Below are 22,559 nucleotides of genomic sequence, written 5' to 3'. Positions count from 1 at the left end.
TATTTGAAAATATTTAATTGGTATTATGTTAGAAAATAAACGTATATTAAAAGCATAATTTTATAGATACATCACTATATATGATAGTATTAAAAAGTGGTGGTGAAGATGCTGCAACTCCGTTTCAGCCCACGGACGAGAGATGACTTATAAACCGGCTCTATTTTACTCTGTATCTTAGATGTTATCTAGAATATCGCCACTGTAAGTATACTACAATCCTTCCTGATCATCAAATGCGCATCAAAATTACCTAAAACAGTCCGCTCAAGCATTTTCGCGTGATAGCGAAACGTTTGCTGTCAAATATATCGTAAAAATATCGTACGAACATAATGAAGATTTCATCAAGAGATGGTAATATATACATTGTTCTGGAACAGCGAGAGGAATAAGGATGCTCCGTGAATAATACGACTGTATGATCCTATAGTTCTAGCGACTGATTAATTATTCTAATTTAATTAATTTAATTTATATTCTGTTTTTATAGTTGAAACGTAATGACATGATTAATGCGTTACACGTGTATATAATATAATAATAATTGAATATAATTCGTACATATGTGTTATAAAAACTTTTATGAGTATTTTCTAGTCTTCCAACTATACGCACCCAAATAGCACATCCATAATTTCCCGTGTTATTGGGGGGTCTACTGTAATCGCAATTAAAAGCATTTAATTAACAGAGCCACTCAAACAATACATTAAAATATCAAACCAAGTTGTCATGAAAATCAATCTTACTAAAATAGATATTTTACAGCCAATACAAAGCGGCAATGCCAATGAGATTCACTAAAAGTTAACGTCATATTTGACAAATTAAAAAAAACTGTTAAATAAAGCTTTAAAAAAATGCACTCAAGAATAATATCCCTCAGAGCTTCTGCGACTTGTGACCGCTGACAAGAAGACTCCGAAGAATAACTCGAGACAACTATACATATTAAATACAAATCATCGTTGCCATATAATTCAAACAATAAAAATAACACATAAACAAGATCAAAATTGAATTCAAACTAGTTCGAAACTCGTGCCCGTCATTTCTTTATACAATTTACAATATTTTATTGATATAATCAATTATTTCATATACACTTTAGGTGCACCCTCACTTCTCTTCATCCATATGATGAGTACACCATATTTTGAATGCCGTCCTTTCCAAATTTTACTCAGTTCCACTTTAGGACCCTGAGGTAATCGGAAAATACAATTTTAATAATATTATTGCTTGAAAAATATATTTTTATTTTACTAATATAAAATAAAATATTTTATATGGTAATTAGATTGATTAAAAACAAATTTAAATGACACGTCCTTAACCCTTTCACCGCGGATGACTTCTATAGAAGTCATCAAGAAAATCGCCAGTACTCATTAGGCACCTAAAGGTGCCACAAACCTTTGAGCCTAATAATATGGTTATTTAGTATAATTTAAGACTGTTAATAACTTGAATTTATTGAACCATAATATTTTTAAAAATATGGCATGAATAGGTGCCCTCCAAATATTAACAAACTTCGAAATGGCGCGCAAAAATATCAACCGCGGCGAAAGGGTTGAAGAATTACAACAGCGGCTTCACATATGCGTTCAGGAAATATAATTACACACAGCACAGAGGTTGTATTATATATTTTACTTAAAACACCGCAAATACTATTTTTCATAACGTTCTTGCATACCATCACTCGTCATTTTACAAAGAATATTATTAGAGCTCATTTATTACAAATTTTGTTAAGTTGCTCTCCTTGTAAGATATATAAGCACCCACGTCACATTCACTTTCTGTCAACAGCATTACCCTTTAAGGCTTATATAAGCAAAACTAAAATATTAGATGAGACAATTTCTCTAAAATATATTCTTTCGTTATACATATGTATGTAGGCAAATACAACAATAACTTTCTCAAATTAATTACAGGTTAATTTATAATGTAGAAGCTTTTCATTGCAAGCCAAAATGATCGAAATTACCCTGTAAGTTAGACCGATTTCGATATTTTTTTTCTAAATCTCAATGGCGATAAATTGCTCCTCTGTTTTTATCGCATATAATTATAGGAACAATAGATTGCTGTTCCATCACAAAACATTGCCTGCACCTAATGCACAGATAATGACGATTCTTATGCGTAAGAATCTTGGGACTGCTAAAACTGTAATGAAAAGCATTGTATTATAAAAAATATTTTATTTAATGAAATATATACATAATTAATTTTTCTTCTTTATATTTTTAATAAATAATCCTATACTTCTAATATCAAACTATAATATATTGATATTATAAGTAATTTTTATTAAAAATTATCACTTACCACGTCTGCGCATTGATAAACGTAATGGACATTATGTACACTCGCCAACTAAAAATCATAGGAAGAATTCGTTTTCATCGACAATATGTTAACATGATGTTAAGAATGTTAATCACAACAAAAATGATTCTAAATAAGCTCTAATTAAAGTGAGTATCGCTCCGAGGATATAGCAAAAAAAATTAATTGTATCAATATAATGATATATAAAAGTCTAATTGGTCTTGTATGTGCTATACCCGAGGAGCGATTAATGCGTAATAAAATAAAATACTTTACACCAAGTGCTAGGTGGAGTTGCATCCTCGTGGCCAATTTAGTGGTGTTATGTCAAAAGAAAAAGAAAAATACTAAATTAAGATCTTCTCTACTAAATTAAAATTTATGTAACAGTATTAGTGTTAATTGGAATCGGCCACGTTTATCATATTTGTGTGTATGTAACTGCATGACGGGTCTCTGCAATTTCCGCTCACGTCGAAGGGACACAAAATACCCCTAGGGTCGAAGGACCAACTGAAAGGACAAAACAAAAAAATTAAACAAAATCTAGAACAGACACCAAAGATTATGAATAACTCGCCTCTGACTAGACATTCCTAATATAGTTGAATCGTACTCCATGAAGCCAACTGATTTACTCTTATTATCGTTTAAGACTTTGTTGTCTCTTATCGACACCAGCAGCGGCGTGTTATCGTTGGAATGATTTATTATATTGATGTCTACTTTCTCCACGCTTTCTTCGAAATCCATACTCTGGTCATCTTTATCTCCGTTTTCAATATGAACCTGTCTCTTCCCATCGTCTTTGTTAATTAAGGACACAGATATGTTTTTAAGTCTACTGTTTTCAGTCTTTGGATTGTCTTTAGTATCTAAAACTATTTTGTTTGTACTCGGATTATTGCTAATGACCGGAATAGTAACCGGAGGACTATTTTCGATGCTTCTCTTAGGAACACTCTTTGGAAATCTGAAACGAAATCACAATTTAGAACAGGTTGATGACGCGAGCTCTGAAGTCAAGTACAAAATTTAGACAACCTGATTTGATGATTCAACAACACCATTTGTTGCTTATAGAGTCGAGTGAGTTGACGGTCATTAATCAACTTCGAATTTTGATTCATGATCAAAGATTTCTCTATGTTCTGCAATACAATTTTCATGCTCTTCATCTGCTTGACGAGAGTGTTCTTTTTCAACTTTAAGTTACTTATTTCTGTCTTTTGTCGCAACGATACTAACGAACAATTAGATATTTTTTTCCTGTAAAATTTAAAAGCAATTTTATGATACGCCAAAAGTTTTTTATTACCTTTGCGGACACTTTAAATTATATTTAGAAGAACTTATTAAAGAGTGGGTTGTGCAAAAAAACATCACACAAACATAATTATAATAAATATATCATAAAACACGTTTCTGATATGATAAGATAAAGAAGTAGTGCACTCTATATACAAAGAACAAGAGTAAAGATATGGTAATGCTTTTCAAATGAAAATAAAAGAAGAAAAATGCAAACAACGAACAAATCTTATAAAATATCAATGTTTTCACAACAACCACATAATTAATATTGCTTTAAATACTGGCATAGGTCAAATACGTATTATAGATAAGAGAAGTGTTGTTCATAAACTAAGAATCAGCGGTTGTTATGAAGACACTATATATAAATATATATATTACACTATCATACTTTTACTCCTCTTTTCAATTGTCGCATCAACAGCTTTAGATGTTAACGTTTCAAATCCTTAAGATCCTTATAAAACTAAAACAATTTGATTAAAAACATTATTACCGTCCGCAAAGGGTTCAACGATTAAAATGTCCAAATATAACCTTATGAAGTTCAAATGCTGATCGAACACTTTGAACGAATGTTCGTTTCCTTTCACTTCTTGTGCATTACTCCCGTGGTTTACGTTTCCATTGATAAACGTAGAAGGAGCCAAAATTTGTTTAAAGCTTATTTTATTTTGTACATTCTGGAGAGAAGGCTTCTGGCCGTTAGTGTTCGATAAATTTTTCACTTTAGAATTCTCCAACTCCTGCATTCGCAGTATCAGTTTTTGGTACTCTTGTTGATCGGAAGGCGTCAAATTTTTAATTATCTAAAAAATATTAAAATATAATAAGGTGCAAGTGATTCTGATTGAATACATAAAACGTATACGAAAAATTAAGATAACCTTGAAACAGAGATAAAATATATTAATTCTAACGATAGTTGTTAACATGCTTGATATCTTTTTTAAATGTTAGATAACGATTAAAACCGCTGTTGCTGTTTTATTTGAATTGTCGGTTACCGAAGTGATAAAAATGTTTTTTAAAGGTAGAGTTTAATATATAATATTTGTAGCCAAATATATCAAGGTTTACTGTATTTTTTTAGCACTGACAAAATACTCAAAATTATTTTATATTTGCATATTCATTGATGATTATTAAATGATTACAGCAATAGACAAACTAACATATTAGCAAAAAAGTGATCAGTAACTTGATCATAAACTGAAGTATTAAGATCGCATGTAACGCAAAGAGCAATCTGAGTTGAACAAGTTTGCCTGTATGCAGCCTGAGATCGGCAAAAAAAATAAAGCAAATAAATCAGAATTTTGTAGAACATCTGGGGGGGGTCATAGAAAAGAACTTTAACCCTTTCACCGCGGCTGATTTCAATAAATTATTGAGATTTGTTAATCATCAGTATTTTTGCCACGCCCTAATCAATGATAAAAATGCAATATTTATTGAGTATTTTGTCAAAGCAATTATACACATTATTATAGAGTAATTTTTAAATCTATAGTGGTTCTATTAATTAATTAAAATTAGGTACATATTGTTATACAAATTTCGCTTATATAATAATTAGCAATGAGTACTTTATTTACATTTAGATTCCATGTATGATATTTCAGTATCAGGTTGTTCCATAAGTCTTCGCGTTTTTTTCTTACATTTTCAAAAATGTATAACTTTTTATGAATTAACGATAATTTCACTATTCTTTCAGTATTTGTTAACAGTAGTCATATCAATGATGTTATTTAGTAATGGGATATTTTTTGTTTCGATATTTTTAACCCTAAATCAACAATGGCAGTAAAGATAAAATAATCTCAGTTTAGCTATATTATGCTTTATGAGCTTCAACTCGATCATAATGCGACAATAGCAGTTAAAAACATCTGTAGTGCAATGGGCAGGGATGCTAAATTTAAGGTGAAAAAATTAAATTCGGGAATTTTGACATTGAATCTCCACCTAATGGGGGGTGATCCTTATGTGTTGTTAGTGAGGATATTAGTGCTGCCATCAAATCAGGTATGAGATTAACGATGCAGAAGCTAGCACAAAAGCTCGATTTGAATAAACTTTAACCAATGTTCTCAATCAGAAGACTGAAGGATCATACTTTCAAAACATAGTGCAATATCCATGTGCATACAAACTATGGAACAATATGCGAAATGCAACGTCTGTACTTCTTCTTCCGCTTATTTTCTCCGGAGAGATAAGTTAGCTTAGCTTGTATTTTAGACTTGACCTAATAAAAGTTCTTATACTATAATTAGTTTTAAAACTTTCATTAGGTTAGGGTTGGGTTTGAATAGCAAATGGATGTTTCGCATCCGTCAAATTAAGTTTTATAGACATTTTAGAGCAACATATAATTTCACTAGTACCTATCAATTAAATTATATTTTCACTAGTATAAATATATATTTACTGGTGAGAATGTATTTGGACTTCACTAGTGAAAAATGTATCTTCACTGAAAAATACACATTCATTGTAACATGTATACATCGCATATAAATAAATAATGATAAGCAGAGCTAGTACAAGGATGAACGAGCGAGACACTTGGAACGATGGAAAGGGAGCAGAAATGATTGAAAAATTTCAAAATAAAAAAATATATGAAAATAGACTACATTGACCTCTGGTCAAGAATATGACTATTTAAAAAATATTGAAATTATATAGTTTTACTAGCACCTGCCAGATAAATTATATTTTCACTGATAAAAATATATATCTACTGGTGAAAATATATTTTAAAAAATATTTTCAGGACAGATTTGCTGCCTGAATTTAATAAAATTTAATAAAAATATTAGACATTTTATTTTTTGACTCATTAAAAACGCAGACTTATGGAACAACCTGATATGTATTGAAATACGCGGAATGTAAACGCAGCAAAAATACTTATCCGAAATGCAACATACATACTTACGGACGTACAAATTAAATAACATGAGAAGCATTCTAACCGGGGACACTGAAGAATCTGTCCTCTGTGAGAGAGACGAAGCAGAACTGGTCCGGCTCGGCGGCTTATCGGCGATCACCATCCTCGCACTCTTCAGATACTGATCTAAATTCCGCTGAAACTCTGATTGCTCCGTCAGTTTCTTATGCATTACGACCAGATTCTTAGTAGCTTCGCATTCGCTCTCGGAATCCGAGCCGCCTAATCTCACGATCAATCTATTATCGATGCCCTTTTCGATGGAATCAGTTTTGACGGTAGGAGAAGCGATCGGAGACACCCTCGCTTTCATCGATGCTAATAAATTAGATCTTAGTAAATCTTCATCTTCTTCGACGTCTTCGCTTTGAACGATCTGATTCTTTAGTACGGATTCGGTCCCTTCTTCCACGAGGTATAAAGGGTCGGATACGTTGAACATGTAGTTTCCGTATTCTTCTTCGTTCTCGACGGGCTTATCGCGCTTCTTCTTAACTCGCGTCTTTGCCTTTTTTAATATCGCAGATTTGAGAGCGGCCATTCTCAGTTGTAATGTTTCATCGTCGTCGACGTCCAATCTGTTGGCTTTATCGTCGTTTCGCTCCTTCTCGGTTGGTTCTCGGTTGGGTTTGATGGATTTAGATTTGAGGGCTAGCTCTCTTAGGATGTCTACGTCGTCATCCGATGAATTTCCTGACGGTTTTGGGTCTGCTTTCATGGGTTCTAGCTCATCCTCCGAACTCAAGTTTTCTAATAGAGCATCCTTCGGAGGCGATTCTTCCGATTTGCGCTTCCTGACGGGGAGCTTCATCATGTTGGACAGTCTAGATCTCAAGGATGTGATCGGATTCGATTTGTTGGGTAAAGCCAAGTGAGCCCGATCGCCGCTCGCGGTGTCTAGCTCCGAGTCCGTGGAAGAAGAAGCCTGTCTCTTCTTCCTGGTGGACTTGAGCCTCGTCCGAGGGAGGAGCCTCCGCTTCACGATCCTAGTTCTCACGTATTTGTCCTTGTACTTATAGCAGTAGAAAGGAGTTAAAGCGGAATACCTGCGACGGCGCCTCGGGGGCTCCTCCTTCAGAGGCGAAACGGGCGAGAGGGAAAGAAGGGGAGGGAGCACAATAGGGGTGGGCGCGACGGGGTCTGGCTCGGGGCTTTGGCACCAGAAGTCCGAGTCGATGATCTCGCCTTCCTCCTGGTCAGAGATGACGATAACCTCCTCGCAAGGGCGCCCCATCGCTGGTCGCCCCGCGATATCAGCGTTCGGAATAATGTTTCTAGTGCTGCCACTGTTGAAATTAAAAATGTGCGTTTCAGTAGAGGGGGTGGGGTTTTTTATTATTTAAATAAGATATTACGATTTAGGTAAAAAAAAACGGCAAATACAACTAAATTAATACTAATATATAAATTATTAAAATAAATATAAATATTTAATATTAAAAAATATTTTAAAAAATGTTTAGCCAAAGTATAATCGTAAATAAAAAAACACGATGTCAAGAATATGCTTGGCCTTCTATTTTTATTTCTAATATTTATTTATTGTTCTACAAGCCAATTTTATTTAAAAGATGACTTCTATAAATTATATCACGGGTTTTGAAAAAAGAGGGGCAAAAGAATTTTGCCAGTCTGTTAATATTGATCTTGTTCAATGTAACAAGCCATGACATAAAAGGGAAGAGGACCATTAATTTACGAGTAACCTTTTACCAGGGCCGGCTCAATTTGTATATAAATGTCACCCATCATCATCCGTCAGCAAAAATATAATTATTTGTATCTTATTAAAATAAAATATTAACATAAGTTGAACGAATACTAATCAATTGGTAGTCTCCCCCTAGAGGTTTGAAAGGGGCCCAGATGCAACAATAGTTTAGAGCAGGGGTAGGGAACATTTTTACGTTGGAAGGCCGCATTAAGTTAGTTCCAAACAAAAAAGGCCGCATTTAAAAAATTTCAATTGATGACCTCAAAATCAGTACTATAAATTTTGGGAACATATCATAGGTTGATTGATTTTCAAAAGCTTACGTATAATTTTTTAATCAAAGGAAATATATTGAAATATATTTTTATTTACAAAAAAAAAAACAAATAAATAAATTCTGGTGTCAGTCAAGAGGCCACACCAAAGGAGCCAAAAAGCCACATGTGGCCTTAAGGCCGCAGGTTCCCCACCCCTGGTTTAGAGCATAAATCAGAATAATAAAAAATGGCATAATTTATTAGCAAAAATAGGTAATACATTGTTTGGCTATGAAATGACAAGCAGGAAATTAAAGAATCGTAATTTAAAAAAAAAATTAATAAAATAAAAATCAAGCATATAAAGGGCAAACAATATGTAAAAAGTTGGCCCTGTTTTATATGAACTAGAATAAATTTTAATGATTAGGCTCCCGCTGTCTAGTGATTTAATTTATTTTTACTATATAATTTAAAAAATATCACCGTTAAAAAGATTAACGAATAAATGTTAATTAAATAAAAAAAATTATAAGAATAATTTATAATAAAGAAAAAATACAGGTATATATTTTTTAAGTTACAATAAAATAAAAGAGATGTAAAGCACTAAGAGAAAAATAAGTTAATCTGTAAGTAAAGTACAAATTATATTTAATATTTTGTATATAGCTTTTCTTTACTTTTTACATCTTTTTGTTGAGTCTCTTGTGACTGTTATGTTATTTCTTATTAAGTTTGTAATAAATGGGTTATGGCCAAAATTTAAGAAAGTAAATGTCACATTTGTTGTGGCGTACCCGTCATCGTAACTCAATAACCCAAACGTATATCGCGTCCTGTTTTCTCGGATACCAGTGAGTGATAAAATTTTAAAAATATGGCACACTATAAAGGAGCGGCTTCCGAAGCCGGAAGAGCCATGCAGCTGATGAAAAAGCGCGAAAAAGCCCAGCAAGATATCGAGTTGAGGAAAAAGAAAATCGAAGAAGATCTGAGAATACACAACATCGAAAACAAATTCGCCACTCATTATGATGCGGTGGAGCAACAATTGAAGAGTTCCACCATCGGCTTAGTTACTTTAGACGAAATGAGGGCCAAACAGGAACACATTGTGAAAGAGCGAGAGAAAAAATTGGCACAGAAAAAAGCCGAAAAGGATAAAGAAAGACTGAAAGAAATAGAAGCGAAGCAAGCCCAAAAAAATAAACAAAAACAACAAGTATGGATATGTTTATTTATTATATTTTACTTAATTATGTTCATACAATGACTAGCAAAACTATAAGAATTAATTGTTGTTAACCCCTTCAACGTTATGCTTCACTGTTGAAAGTGTGATCCGCAGTGACACGAACTTTTTGCCGCTAGCGGACATATACACATCAAAAAATTATTTTTTGGTGTGATATATTTTAAGACATGGAGCTGCGCAAAGTGGTGATCTGCTGCAGTCTTCATACCAGTATTTTGATTATTAGACATATCCGTCGTTTCCATTGAGTTTTGCTAAAATTTTCAAAATGCGGATAATTATCATAATATAAACAGATGGAGAATTGGCAACGCTGTCACTGGACATTTGTAATTTAAATACCTGATAGACTTGCCAGCACCTTTGCATTTATGTAGACACTAAGTGTAGTTTCACACGTGCCGGATGGATTTGCCCGGCACCGGGCCGGCGCCGTGTAGTGGGGGTGGTGTTGTATGGGCAGAGTCAGGCCGGCGCCGGATGGATTCGCCTGGCACATCTGAAATGGTATTTACTGGCCCGTACAACACCATCCCCACTACACGGTGCCGGGTGAATCCATCCGGCACGTGTGAAACCAGCCTAACTGTCATTTAGTTTCATGCTTAATAGTATTTAAACGGTACCATTATAAAAAGTCTTATTTTCTCATTCTAATTCGAAGCCACAGAATTTTTATAATTTATTGTATTCGTATTTAATGAAAATAGGTATAATTTTAAACAGATTCAAGCTTTATCATTTGCAATAAGCGATGAAGAAGAAGATGATGAAGATGTTGAAGAGGAGAAGGATAAAGATAAGGATGAAGATAATGATTCTGATGTAGAAATTAAAGAAGAAAAACCTGATTTAAAAGACGAAATAGAACCAGTGAGTGTACATAGTTATATTAAATTAATTAAAGTTATACTAATCCATTAATTGTATTTACATTTAGGCATCTAAAAAAATTCGTAAAAATCCCGATGTTGATACGTCATTTCTTCCCGATCGAGATAGAGAAGAAGCAGATTTAAAATTACGAGAAGAACTTCGATTAAAATGGGCCATGACTCAAGCGACTCTGAAAGACCAACCTATTACCGTTACGTTCAGTTATTGGGATGGTTCAGGTCATAGGCGTAATGTTACATTAAAAAAAGGTATAAATATTGCAATATTGCTGATCTAACTTTATCCTGATCTAATTTAATACATTATAGGAAACTCTGTATATCAATTTTTACAAAGATGCTTAGACACTTTACGTCCAGAGTTTGGTGAACTAAAAACTGTATCCGCCGATCAATTGATGTATGTTAAAGAAGATTTAATATTACCTCACCATTACACATTTTATGATTTTATCGTAACAAAGGTAAATTTTAATAATCTTGCATCATTAATTGGAGTATGGCTTTTTATTTGTATTATTGTATTATAGGCGAGAGGTAAAAGTGGACCTTTGTTCCAATTTGACGTATCCGATGATGTTAGATTAATGAACGATGTGACGCAAGAAAAACAAGACTCTCATGCGGGCAAAGTATTATTGAGGTATTAGTGTATTTTATTTAAATGTTATATTTATACTTTAAAATATTAACTGGAATTTTGTTGTATTTTTGTAGATCGTGGTATGAAAGAAACAAGCACATTTTTCCTGCGTCTCGTTGGGAGCCTTATGATCCTACTAAAACTTATGCCAAATATACAATCAAAGGAAAGTGATACATAGTTTCAATGTTCATATGTTAAAATTATTGATTAAAATAAAACGTTTCAACGATTAGATGTTTTTATTTATCATTTTTATAGAATTTATACATACATATAGATAACGCACAATACCAAATACACACGTATATATATATATTAGTTTTATACTCATAAAATTTGAAGAGCAACAATTTTATTTGTTACATGTATGTATGTTAAAAAGTTAAATGGACCGTATGTTAACTAACCCTTGTTTTTGAATTATATTTTTTTAATGATTATTATATAGAGCAGTGATTTCAAACAATGTTTGTTTAGAAGGTTATTTTAAATAACAATTTATTATAATTGAGAATCACTGATATGTAGAGTAAAGTACACATAGAGTTTAAAAAAATATGTTTGTTACTTAAATATATATATTTATTATTTGACAAACCAGTCGGTTTTTACTATTCGTTAAATCGATAATTTATTTACTGAACAAGAGTTAAAAATCAATAATACATGTATTGATTGTGATAATACTTTCATTTATTTATAATTTTACATGAATTACAAATGGCATAAACGATGTGTAAAATATTAATCATTCTGTTTGATTAATAATTCTGTATTTTAGTCTTTAATATTGAATATATTAAAACATTGTAAGGAGTTAAATTATTAATTTTGAATATACACAAACATACGTATATAGTATGTATATATTTTTAGCATTAATTTTTTAGAAAAAGTACATTTTTTATATATTAGTATAGAATTATTTTAATAAGGTTTTTCTTTTTAATCACATGAACATATTAACATACATGAATGGTTGAAGTATGCATATACACATACAAGTGATTAAGAATATTATTTTTATAATATATAAATATAGATTATAATTATATTTATTTATTTTTATAACATTAAATAATATTGAAAGGCAAAATTGTATTGAAAATGGATAAACAATTAATTAAATATTACCTATTGTTTTTTATCATACACATAAAACCCCACAAGAATTAAAATATATATTTAATACATATTTTATTTTTACCATTCATATTTTTGGTTTAATAATATTATATATTACATACATTTATAAAAATATAATGTAACCCAAACTGCGGAGTTTTATTGTGTATGAGATTTTTGTGTAAACATTCATTGAGATAAACTTACATGTAATACATTTAATAAACACTTTAGAATTTCCTCAAAAGACTTGTAACAACATTTTATATATTTCGTACATAGAACATTATAGAAACATACACACATCAAATAAATGTTGACATTAGGCCGGCCGGACTATCTGAATTTATTCATCATAAGAATTTTGTAAATCATGTTAGATTTTTATGAATAAATATATATCTTAAAACGTACGTTTTAGTAATAAAATAATATTCATATCTCTTATATAAATATAGTCGGCGATTTATATAAGGAGTCATTTATCTAAGCGTATGCCACATGGCGGTGGCTTTTCGTGGCTGTTGTACCATTTGATTCCAATGTGCGGCTTCTTGACCTGTCTCTGAAGCTCCGACGCAACACCATCCTATAGCTTGGTTTCCACTCGAAACACAAATCTAAATATAAAAGACACGTAAATAAAAATTAAGCTAGAACAGCACATACTATAAGTTGTGAAAATAAAATAAGGACAATCTTTTTATTGCATTGATACTACTATCTGTACTGCGTATGTCAATTGAACGCGTAGCTTGTTTTGTCACCCTTGCCGTTTTTTTTTTATTTTGATAATGATGGAACGGAGAATTTTCTAGATAAAAGTTAAAAGGCTTAGTTAAAATTTTATTATCACGAGTGAAATAATATTTCTACTAGTAAAAATATGATTTCAATAAAAAATACAGATTCACTGTAACATAAATATAGTGACTTATCAATGACATAACTAGTTATAACGGTCTTAAAATAATTGCAATTAGTTTACAAAAATCTTTACTAAGCCATTTGTTATTACATTGCCATAATCATACTGAAAAACACTTTAAAACTCAAGACTATATTATCCCCAGAATCGATAACTACGACAAAATAAACTTGAATTGAACTTTAAACACAGAATGATTTCATTAAGTAGTTAATAAATTAATTTATGTACTACTTATTATAACTGACATTTAAGTAAAGAAGTAGAAACCTCCCTAATCAATTATTTAACTAGTATTGTAAGTCACTGATGACCTAGAATTTCTCCACATGCGTCATAATAGTTTTATGGTTATGACATCGAAACAAAGGTATAATAGTTTCAATGGCGCCCTGAATGTCAAGGTTCTCCCTACTGTTTTCTTATTAGAATGGTAATACATTATGCATTTATACCACCAGTCAATAAAGAGTATTTTTACGCCGTTTGCGCGATACAATCTAAAAAATAGACTGGACTAGAATATTTTATAAATTTGACTGACATGTGATAGCAGCAACCAACTTTGTTCCAATCACACAAAGATCCAAATCAAAAATCACGTCAAATTCGATCGAAAGTGTTCTTTACTGTTTATTTAATTAGAACAGAGCAATTCACTATGACCTTCTTCATTATTACTACCAGGTCATATGATCAATAAGGAATGTTACATTATAGTGTTACACTGAAGAAAATTACTAAAATTGGGGGTAAACAGGTATTAAATTTTATATCACGATAACGAGCCGGCTCACACTTTACTATCATACTAAGTTCTCTTGTGGCCAAAAACGACATCGCCATGATGCCGATTCTGATTATGACTTCATTGAAAGAACAATAATAATGATATTTTTTAATCACACCTTATATTATAATGATTTGATGAGTACCTCAATAGCAGCATTCTGGAGATTATTTGAATTTATACTATAAGACAATGCTTCGTTCCACATTGGATCTGTCGTGTCCTTACAGCTTGCCGTCTTCTTTTTCTTTATTCTCTTACCAGATACCACCAAATATACTTTCACGAATGGATCTGAAAATATCATACATTTACATAAAATAGAAAGTCTAAAGAAAAAAATGAAATAATATAATAATTTATTTATGTAGTAATATAAGAGCATAAAGAGTATCATAACATAACAAAATTGATTAGACCAGCTCCTCATAGCTGTCATTGAACAGATTAACAAACAATGCCACTGTATTAAGAAGCTGTATAACTACTGATATAGGCGATTTCCAAAGTACATACTGGCATGAAAACATGTGTGAGAATGTTACGGAATCCAAAGTTGGAATGTCACGAGCATAAAAGAATTACTTACAGCTCTCATTACTAATTTAAAAAATTCCAATTTATAACTTTATAACCTAAAGCACCATCTCATATAAAAGTATAATATATCAGAAAAAGATTCTAATTAAATATCCTGTTTCTAGCGGGCGCATACGGTGAGATACATTCCCTTTCGCTCGCTCGCGTGTTAAGTGACGAGATTTTTATTGAAATGTTGCATTGCAGAAAAATATTAAAAACCATGCATAAAAATGTAAGATATATATATTATACATTATTAAAGTGTATAAGCCAGAATACTGCGGTACTGAATTACTTCCTTTAGTTACAAATTTCGGGTCAAATGAGTTTATTGCGATTCGAAGTTCAACCCGATCTTCGATACGATTTTAGAGACCACATGATGCAGTACTACGTATATATTAATTATAAGCATTAGTGTCTCGAATTAAGAAGGATATATAATACTAACCTAGCGTGTCTTTACTATCCTGTCCTGAACTAAGTAGATTCCTCGCCTTGATCACCACCACTGTCAACCTCTCAGCCGATGGCAGATAGCTGAGAGACAGCAAGAGTTCTTGTAGTTCCTCCTGCGGGCGCTTCTGGCGACCTATCTCGCCCCAAACCTCAACCCCGCACGCCACACTCAAACCCTCCAAAGCGACTCGAACTTCGCCCGTCACTTCGTTGCGGGAATATCTGGAAACAGATGGGGAAGCGAACGACAGTCAACAAAATGAACAATCCATCAAATCGCACAAAGTGATAAGTTGGCTTTTCGCCGCCGCACCTATCAAAGTCGTAAACTTGGAGTAGCAAAGTTTTTTCGGAAAGTTCGTCGTGCGACACCGGAAACTTGAAGTGTTGATCGAAGAAAGGATTGGGGTCGTTGCGATGTACTGAAGTTTGTCGGGCGCGATTATCTACTTCGGGTATCAACACCACTCGAACATACGGATCGCTGAACCCATCTTGATCACTACCGGCTAAATCGTGAGCTGAAACAAAACACACTTTTTATTTAGGGTCATATACACCTTTAGACTCAATACTTGTTTTACAGAAACTAAAATAAAATTAAAGGATCCTATAAAATGTAATTTGAAGCAAATGCGCTTTTTATGTTACTACCTATGTATTAAAACAAAAATTTACGGACCAGATTGACGACCGCTGGTGTAAGAGATGCAACATAAGACAAACTTACATTCAACTATGTACTTTATTTTTGAGTCTCTTCTGTTGCAGATCATTAATCTTTTTATAGAAAACCTAAGCCGACTATGTACACCTATACTAAAAGACAACCTCAACATAACTTTTTTATCTGGAGACAAAAATAGATAGTCACAGAAACAAGCGCTTGCAATTAGTTAGAAGAAAAGTATAAGAGTTAAATGTATACATCTTATAAACATATTTATATGTCGATTAAGGACCAATTAAGGAGCTTAGAGTGATATAAATACATAAATCAGAAATACATAAATGAAAATTAAGACCCTTATATAGAAACAGCAACTCCTTGACATAATAAAGATTTATTCTAGGATTGAGCTGTATGAATGCGATATAATAAATGCTTTCTTAGAATCAATTATCCCATGAATAGCTTAAGGAGAGTATAAAGAAATTATTGAAAGATAATTATATATTATATTATAAATTATTCGGTTATAATATTGATAATAATAATTAATTACCTTCGATCAGATGTACGTTGAAATCAGATTTATCGAAATCATACTTCAGTCGCATATGTAGTCTGCCTAAAGAAGTCCCTTGATTCAATCCATCGGGAAGTCCCAGGAATACAGGTCCTTCTCTTTTGGTGTACAAATCGGGTTGAAGTGTGCCTAAAGGACTTGCCGGCGGAAGAGGACTACCTTCAGAAATCGAGTTACTTCTGTCAATCCTGCCATGATAAAATATATATATTATACATGATAAATTATTAAATAATAGATTAATTATACCTAGGTGGTATGAGCAAGGGCGAAAGACATCTCGGTGCTCTTGGGCTCGATGGAGTTTCTGAAACTAGCGATGCTAGAGAAGCTAGAGATCCGTGTGAAGCCACAGGTCCTTGTGAAGCAGCTACTCTTGTATCTAAAGAAGCTGCTCGCAATGGAGATGGTGATCTTCCACCGCTCGGTATTGGAATGGCTCCTTCGAGAACATTCTTGCCATCAGGTCCAAAGGTGCGAATCTGCGGAGACGATCCTCGGTGTCCATGCTGAAGAGAGATTATTTTTTATATATATCTAAAAATATGCCACCATATATTTTATATTGCACTTACAGTTCTAGATGCACTACTCTCAAGGCTACTCTGTGATGAAATTGATGGGGTGCGAGCGAGTCTCGCCGCATTGGGCCGTTGAGGTTCTGACCCTAAAGAACCACCACTGGGCAGAACCGCCTGAGAGTCCTTAGGGATGTTAAACTCCTGGAATTATAAAAATAAACGTTTAACAAGCTTAAGCTACTCCAAAATATTGCTTACGTTTCATGGTTGTTCAGATGAGCGTGATAAATTTTAAATACGGCTATCCTTGATATTTGCAAGGTAAGGATATCGATCAATACTTTACACAAGGTTAATTATACATTTTCTGTGACCTACTTCTTTGAATACGAATCGATAAAAATGTATTGTTCGGTAACCATTTTGACATGGTAATATTATGTTATTTTAAGAAACACTGTTCACTGTTCGTTCCAAATCTTAAATTTGACTCCTGGCTGATTTCTGATCAAATGCGCGAATTTAAATGTCTTGTCAAAAGCGAAATATTGTTTTTTCTACTGACAAGACATTTAAATTAGAAGCAACAAAATTGGTGGTATAAATTGTTTTTTCTTTTGATCGGCGTTCAAAGTACTTTCATAAAACAGTGAACAAATGATAAAGTCGGTGCATATCTCTGCCAAACTGGTATCAAGCATAGTATTCATAAAAATGATTGCGATTGGTATGAGGATTGGGGGATACAAGAAAAACGTTGATTTTTTCTAATATTTTAGACATATTTGTATAAGATAGAACAACGCCACAACACTTCAGTTAGGGATTTAAAACTATCACTTCGCTCCCGACCTACTAGAATAAATTAGAGTTTATCTGAACTCGCACACTCGAGAAAACTGCCGCTTCCCACTTAACGCCAGCCCGCTATGAAGTCGCAAATTCAGAGCTTAACTAATATTTCAAAACCATTGGATTTTATAAGACAGAAATAATTATATTAATTGCACGGGACTTGAAGTTTCTAATTAAATAATAAATTTTAATTAAAATAACTTTGTTTTTTTATGATATAAAAAATAAGCAAGTAACCGCTTTCTTAGGATAATAATAATTTAGAATAAGAAATGTATTTATGAAAATAAACGCAATTTGCAAAGAGCATTTACGAACTATTTTTGTCGAATATGACGTTAGCTTTTAGCAAAATCCATTTTTTGTCGCATTTTTGTATTAGCTGTAAAATTATGCAGCATTGTTTTTTAAAATATCTTTGAGTATCTTTTATTATAAATTGCATTTTTAATTACTTATTCTATTTGGTTGCCACTGTATTTAAAAAAATATGTTGTTGCTATTTTCTTATCTTATTGACGTTTCTATCAACGAACGTCACAAAATCAATGTCAATATTTTTAGATAGTGTGCTTTAGCATGAAAATGATGTTTTATAATGGTATCCTTTGAATTTAATAAAATGTGTAGTATACCAATGTCAAAAGAAAATTGCACACAGTCAAACGAAATCTATGCAGTATCAACCAATACATATAATAATTTCTATATATTTATTTTAAAAAAGAAAGTAAAAAATTAAAATAAATTATGCGTATCCATAGAGAAAATAATATCTCACGGTCTACCACAGAGGTATTAATTGGGACCATTGCTGTTTATATTATATATTAATAATATAGAAAATTTTGTGAAAAAGGGTAAAAGACATCTGTTTGCGGATGACACATAGGTGATAATGTTAAAAAAGTTGTAGATAATTTAAATAATGAATTAGTTTTAATCGAAATATGGCTAAAAAATAATGTATGTTTCTTAATTATAAAAATATAAAAATTAATATGGATTTCTTTATTATAGAAATAGTTGATATTATTAAATATATAGAAGTAATTGTAAAAAAAATCAAGAAACATTGTAATTACATATTAAAAGAAATAGTAAAAAAATAGTTATATTATCCAGAATAAAAAATAAATATAAACACAAAAAAAATTATACAATAGTATCATTTTAATGAGAAATAAAAATGTACATAGATTTAACACTAGAAATAGAGACAATTTAAGAATAGTAAGTTATAAGAAAACGAGTACGGCCAAGGGAATTATGTACGGAGGTGTGAATTTGAATACTAATATTCCTGGGACAATCCGCAAAAATAAACCTGTAGCGGGTTTCCTAAATGGAATAAAGAAACACCTTCGTGCATTAAGAAATAAATTATAATATTCTCTAACAAGTCTTTTTTATTTTTTGTTTATGTTTATATCATATTATATTAAACTAAATAAATTATAAAATAAATATAAGCTGTTAAAAGTAAATTTGTAATCTGATTTTTTTAGTGGATAGAATCACAAGATATATCTTTCCATAATATTACTTTATTTAAAAGTAACTGTAATATTACCATATGGAGACTTACACAGATAATTATAGTCTAAATTTAAAACGCTTTGTTCCTAAAAAATTAAAACGTTTTACCCTTAACTATGAAAGCAATTCTGATACCAGTTTAAAAATTAATAGATTGCAATACACTAAATGTCATTGGAAAAAATATTGCATAAATTATCATTCAACTCTAAGAAAAAAATTTTAATACTATTAAAATGAAAATTTTATAACAAATTAATATAAAATTCATTTTGATGGTTAAATTATATTTACTATTTAAAATAAAATCGCAATAAATGTTGATAATAAAATAACTAATCTAAACCAATAATTAAATATTTATTTATTGTATAAAACATATTCAAGTAATAATAAAACCCTTATTAAATAATACGATTTACAAAAAGTTTATTTTTATCGAGATATATTTATTTATTATTGCAAAATTGTGATCATCTTTAAAATATATAAACGTATATCGCTCTTATCGACGTTCTTCCAAAGGAATCTATGCCAATATTCATTTCCAAGGAACACAACTGAAAATAAGGAAAATCTTTTCTTCCCCTATCGCACGTGCCATCCCATTTCCATACAATAAATTGATACGACGTCGAGTTTTTACATACTATATTGGCAATAACATTGAAAACGTTGGGTTACGTAAATGTATTATAGTATAAGAAATTACACGTGTGGCGACGTTTATTTTCAACAGTAGTGGATTTCATTTCACACAGAAATATCATATGTCAAAAAGTAAGACAGATAATTTGATTTTAGTATATTTGTACGTTTTTGGAAAATAGATAAAGTGTCATTATATTTCAATCAATATGAAGCAAACCATTTTCACACCTTATTGATTCGTCATATTGGTTTACGTTTGCGAAAAAGAAAATATAATGCATACATACAATATAAATAGAAATCCATTATTTTTTGAGCCCTCTGATTTCGATTTGTGACAGTAAATAATGAAACTCTTGATTTTTCTCCGCTCTTGCATAAAGCTCGTTGTTTTTATGTAATATGAATTTAATATATAAAAAGGTTAAATCTTTTGCATATATATATTTATAAAATAAGTTATTGAATTATTATGTTATAAGAGTTGTTAGAACAGTAGTGCCTAGGTCGTCTTGGGACTCAATAACCCCTAGTGGCTCGAAAATACCTGCTGGTCTAAACCAAATACTGACGATTATGTGGAAAGGATCCAACTACGCTATTTTTTGCGTGAAAAAAATAATTTGGTGAGCTGCACTGGTGATGAGCTCAAGATCTGAACTGAAGAATAGTTTGAAATCGAAGTGGAGAACGGAAACGATTACTCATAGTGCTTCTACTTTAACATTGGGTATCAGGAAAGGTAAAAAACTCTTTGATCGTTATTTTTTTTGCATTTAAGAAAAAAATCATTTAAAAAAAATTTCATTATAAACAAACATTTTTTAAATTAAAGATATGCTTCTATCGACATAGTATATGTTTGCATAAGCACTACACGTCTCAAGTAGTATGTTGGTTTGCATTACTAAACCTGAACGTTGAGAAAACGCTTCTCCGTTTGGGAGGAATTCCTTTGCTGTTGACACACAATGACTAGAATCGTTCTTGCTTACCGAGCCTCCAAAAAAATAAAAAAAACTATAACCATTTGCTAAAAATAAAACCACTATACATTTGACATTTTGTGAAACTGCAGAACATTATGAATAATATGACTTATCTTTAAAGCTATGGCTTTTACATTTCTTATTTACTTAGCAATTTTATCGCCTGATCTAAGCCTTCTAATATATTCATACACTTGCTAGATGCACAGATATATGATATATCACTCTACTATATTTGATCCTTGATATTAAAAAGAGCTAAGAAAACCTTATATTTTATGAATGATATGAATTCTTATTATAACGATTACTAATCTCGATCTCACAGATACGATAGAAATAAAATAACATTAATGATTAAGGTGCTAGTAATTACACTACTGAAAAATATTTTATTTGATCCAGTTCAATTTTAAGAGCTTTTATTAATATACTATCTAAAAAAATCCCAAAGCAAGTATTATTTCCACGTCTGATTACAAAAAAGAGAGACGCATTCCCTTCGATTGTCTGATCTGGCTCAGCCAAGTAGTTTCATTGAATATCCAAGATCTGAACTTGATATTCAAGACGTCTTGAAGACTTTAATAGAAAGAACAACGCGGCACGTATTCATATTTAATTTAAATTAATTGCACAAAATTTAAAAAATAATAAAAAAATGAACGTGGGTACCGCACGAAATATTTGTCGAAACATAAATGCCAATTATTTACTAACTAATGTTTTCAGTCGACTTTTGCTTTATATTTCATTTGAGAGACTGCTTAAGTCATTCTTATTTACAGTTTATTGATCAATTTAAAATAATAGCAATAAATTATATTTAGTCAAATATTATAATTCATTGCTCAAAATAATACTTTTAAAGCGAAGGGCGATTTTCGTATGACGGAAATTTATAAGAAAACTTTTACTTCTTGGGATTTGTAAAATGAGCAATTTTTCAAGGTCCTATGACTTTGTTCTCCGAACCTTCTCATTTTTTATATCTTAAATATAATAATTAATTTGATATCATTTGATACCTTACTGCGCAATTTATATGATATTATATTTTTCAGATTTTATTACATATTATAAATGAATTACATATGTACTATATATACAATTAACTCATAAAGTATCGCTTGAAAAAAATCACGTAGCATTTTTATTGTCACGTTGTTTGTTACTGGCGTGTTAGGAAAATACTTGATTTACATAATTCAGACGCACACACAATGTGTTATTCATGTAATATAAACAAACATTGGTTTAGGGTACATAAAAAATAATTACAAACGTAAACCCTATTACGAACGATAAAACTGTGCTTTCGACTTGGGCGTGGGCGTATCAGAGGCTAAACGCGTTGTAAAATGGTATCTTCCAGCTGATTATGCAACAGTTGGTCGATATATTATTTCAGATGTTGGCAAACTTTACTTTTAGGTATATATTTATAATATTTAATTCAAATAAATTATCC

The 22,559-nt window shown here is 31.4% G+C and overlaps 3 protein-coding genes across 6 annotated transcripts in view; 1 reads left to right on the top strand and 2 right to left on the bottom strand.

Annotated features, from left to right (window-relative positions):
* Positions 1-2,199: 2,199 nt before the first annotated feature.
* Positions 2,200-7,895, bottom strand: LOC148227098 (uncharacterized). 2 transcript variants are annotated; one of them, XM_088201846.1, is made up of 6 exons: positions 6,651-7,895; positions 4,201-4,472; positions 3,394-3,618; positions 2,930-3,322; positions 2,626-2,862; positions 2,200-2,394 (listed from the first exon to the last, which is right to left on the bottom strand). In XM_088201846.1, exons 1-5 carry the CDS (start codon positions 7,860-7,862, stop codon positions 2,748-2,750), a joined length of 2,217 nt encoding a protein of 738 aa, XP_088057972.1. In that variant the 5' UTR covers positions 7,863-7,895; the 3' UTR covers positions 2,200-2,394; positions 2,626-2,747. The 2 variants fall into 2 exon arrangements, with proteins under 2 accessions (XP_088057972.1, XP_088057973.1); XM_088201847.1 differs by lacking the exons at positions 2,200-2,394; positions 2,626-2,862; positions 2,930-3,322; positions 3,394-3,618 and having other exon boundaries at positions 4,200-4,472; positions 6,622-7,895.
* Positions 7,896-9,381: 1,486 nt separating this feature from the next.
* LOC148227097 (protein FAM50 homolog) lies at positions 9,382-11,628 on the top strand. The gene is made up of 6 exons (XM_088202299.1): positions 9,382-9,824; positions 10,584-10,730; positions 10,798-11,002; positions 11,063-11,217; positions 11,284-11,396; positions 11,471-11,628. Exons 1-6 carry the CDS (start codon positions 9,480-9,482, stop codon positions 11,568-11,570), a joined length of 1,065 nt encoding a protein of 354 aa, XP_088058425.1. The 5' UTR covers positions 9,382-9,479; the 3' UTR covers positions 11,571-11,628.
* Positions 11,629-12,872: 1,244 nt separating this feature from the next.
* Positions 12,873-22,559, bottom strand: part of Sytbeta (Synaptotagmin beta) — a 50,255-nt gene continuing 40,568 nt past the window's right edge. For all 3 annotated transcript variants that reach the window (XM_088201900.1, XM_088201897.1, XM_088201898.1), the window contains 7 exons: positions 17,109-17,255; positions 16,783-17,042; positions 16,510-16,721; positions 15,597-15,804; positions 15,276-15,505; positions 14,388-14,536; positions 12,873-13,144 (listed from right to left, as the gene is read on the bottom strand). In XM_088201900.1, coding sequence (XP_088058026.1) covers positions 13,007-13,144; positions 14,388-14,536; positions 15,276-15,505; positions 15,597-15,804; positions 16,510-16,721; positions 16,783-17,042; positions 17,109-17,255 — 1,344 coding nt within the window. In that variant the 3' untranslated portion in view covers positions 12,873-13,006. The remainder of the gene's footprint in view (positions 13,145-14,387; positions 14,537-15,275; positions 15,506-15,596; positions 15,805-16,509; positions 16,722-16,782; positions 17,043-17,108; positions 17,256-22,559) is intronic.

This window comes from Plectrocnemia conspersa, unplaced genomic scaffold (genome assembly GCF_051122295.1).
Source record: "Plectrocnemia conspersa isolate PC_06_02 unplaced genomic scaffold, ASM5112229v1 ptg000013l, whole genome shotgun sequence".
Classification (NCBI taxonomy): Eukaryota; Metazoa; Arthropoda; class Insecta; order Trichoptera; family Polycentropodidae; genus Plectrocnemia; species Plectrocnemia conspersa.
This window is presented reverse-complemented; position numbering and strand designations above follow the sequence as displayed.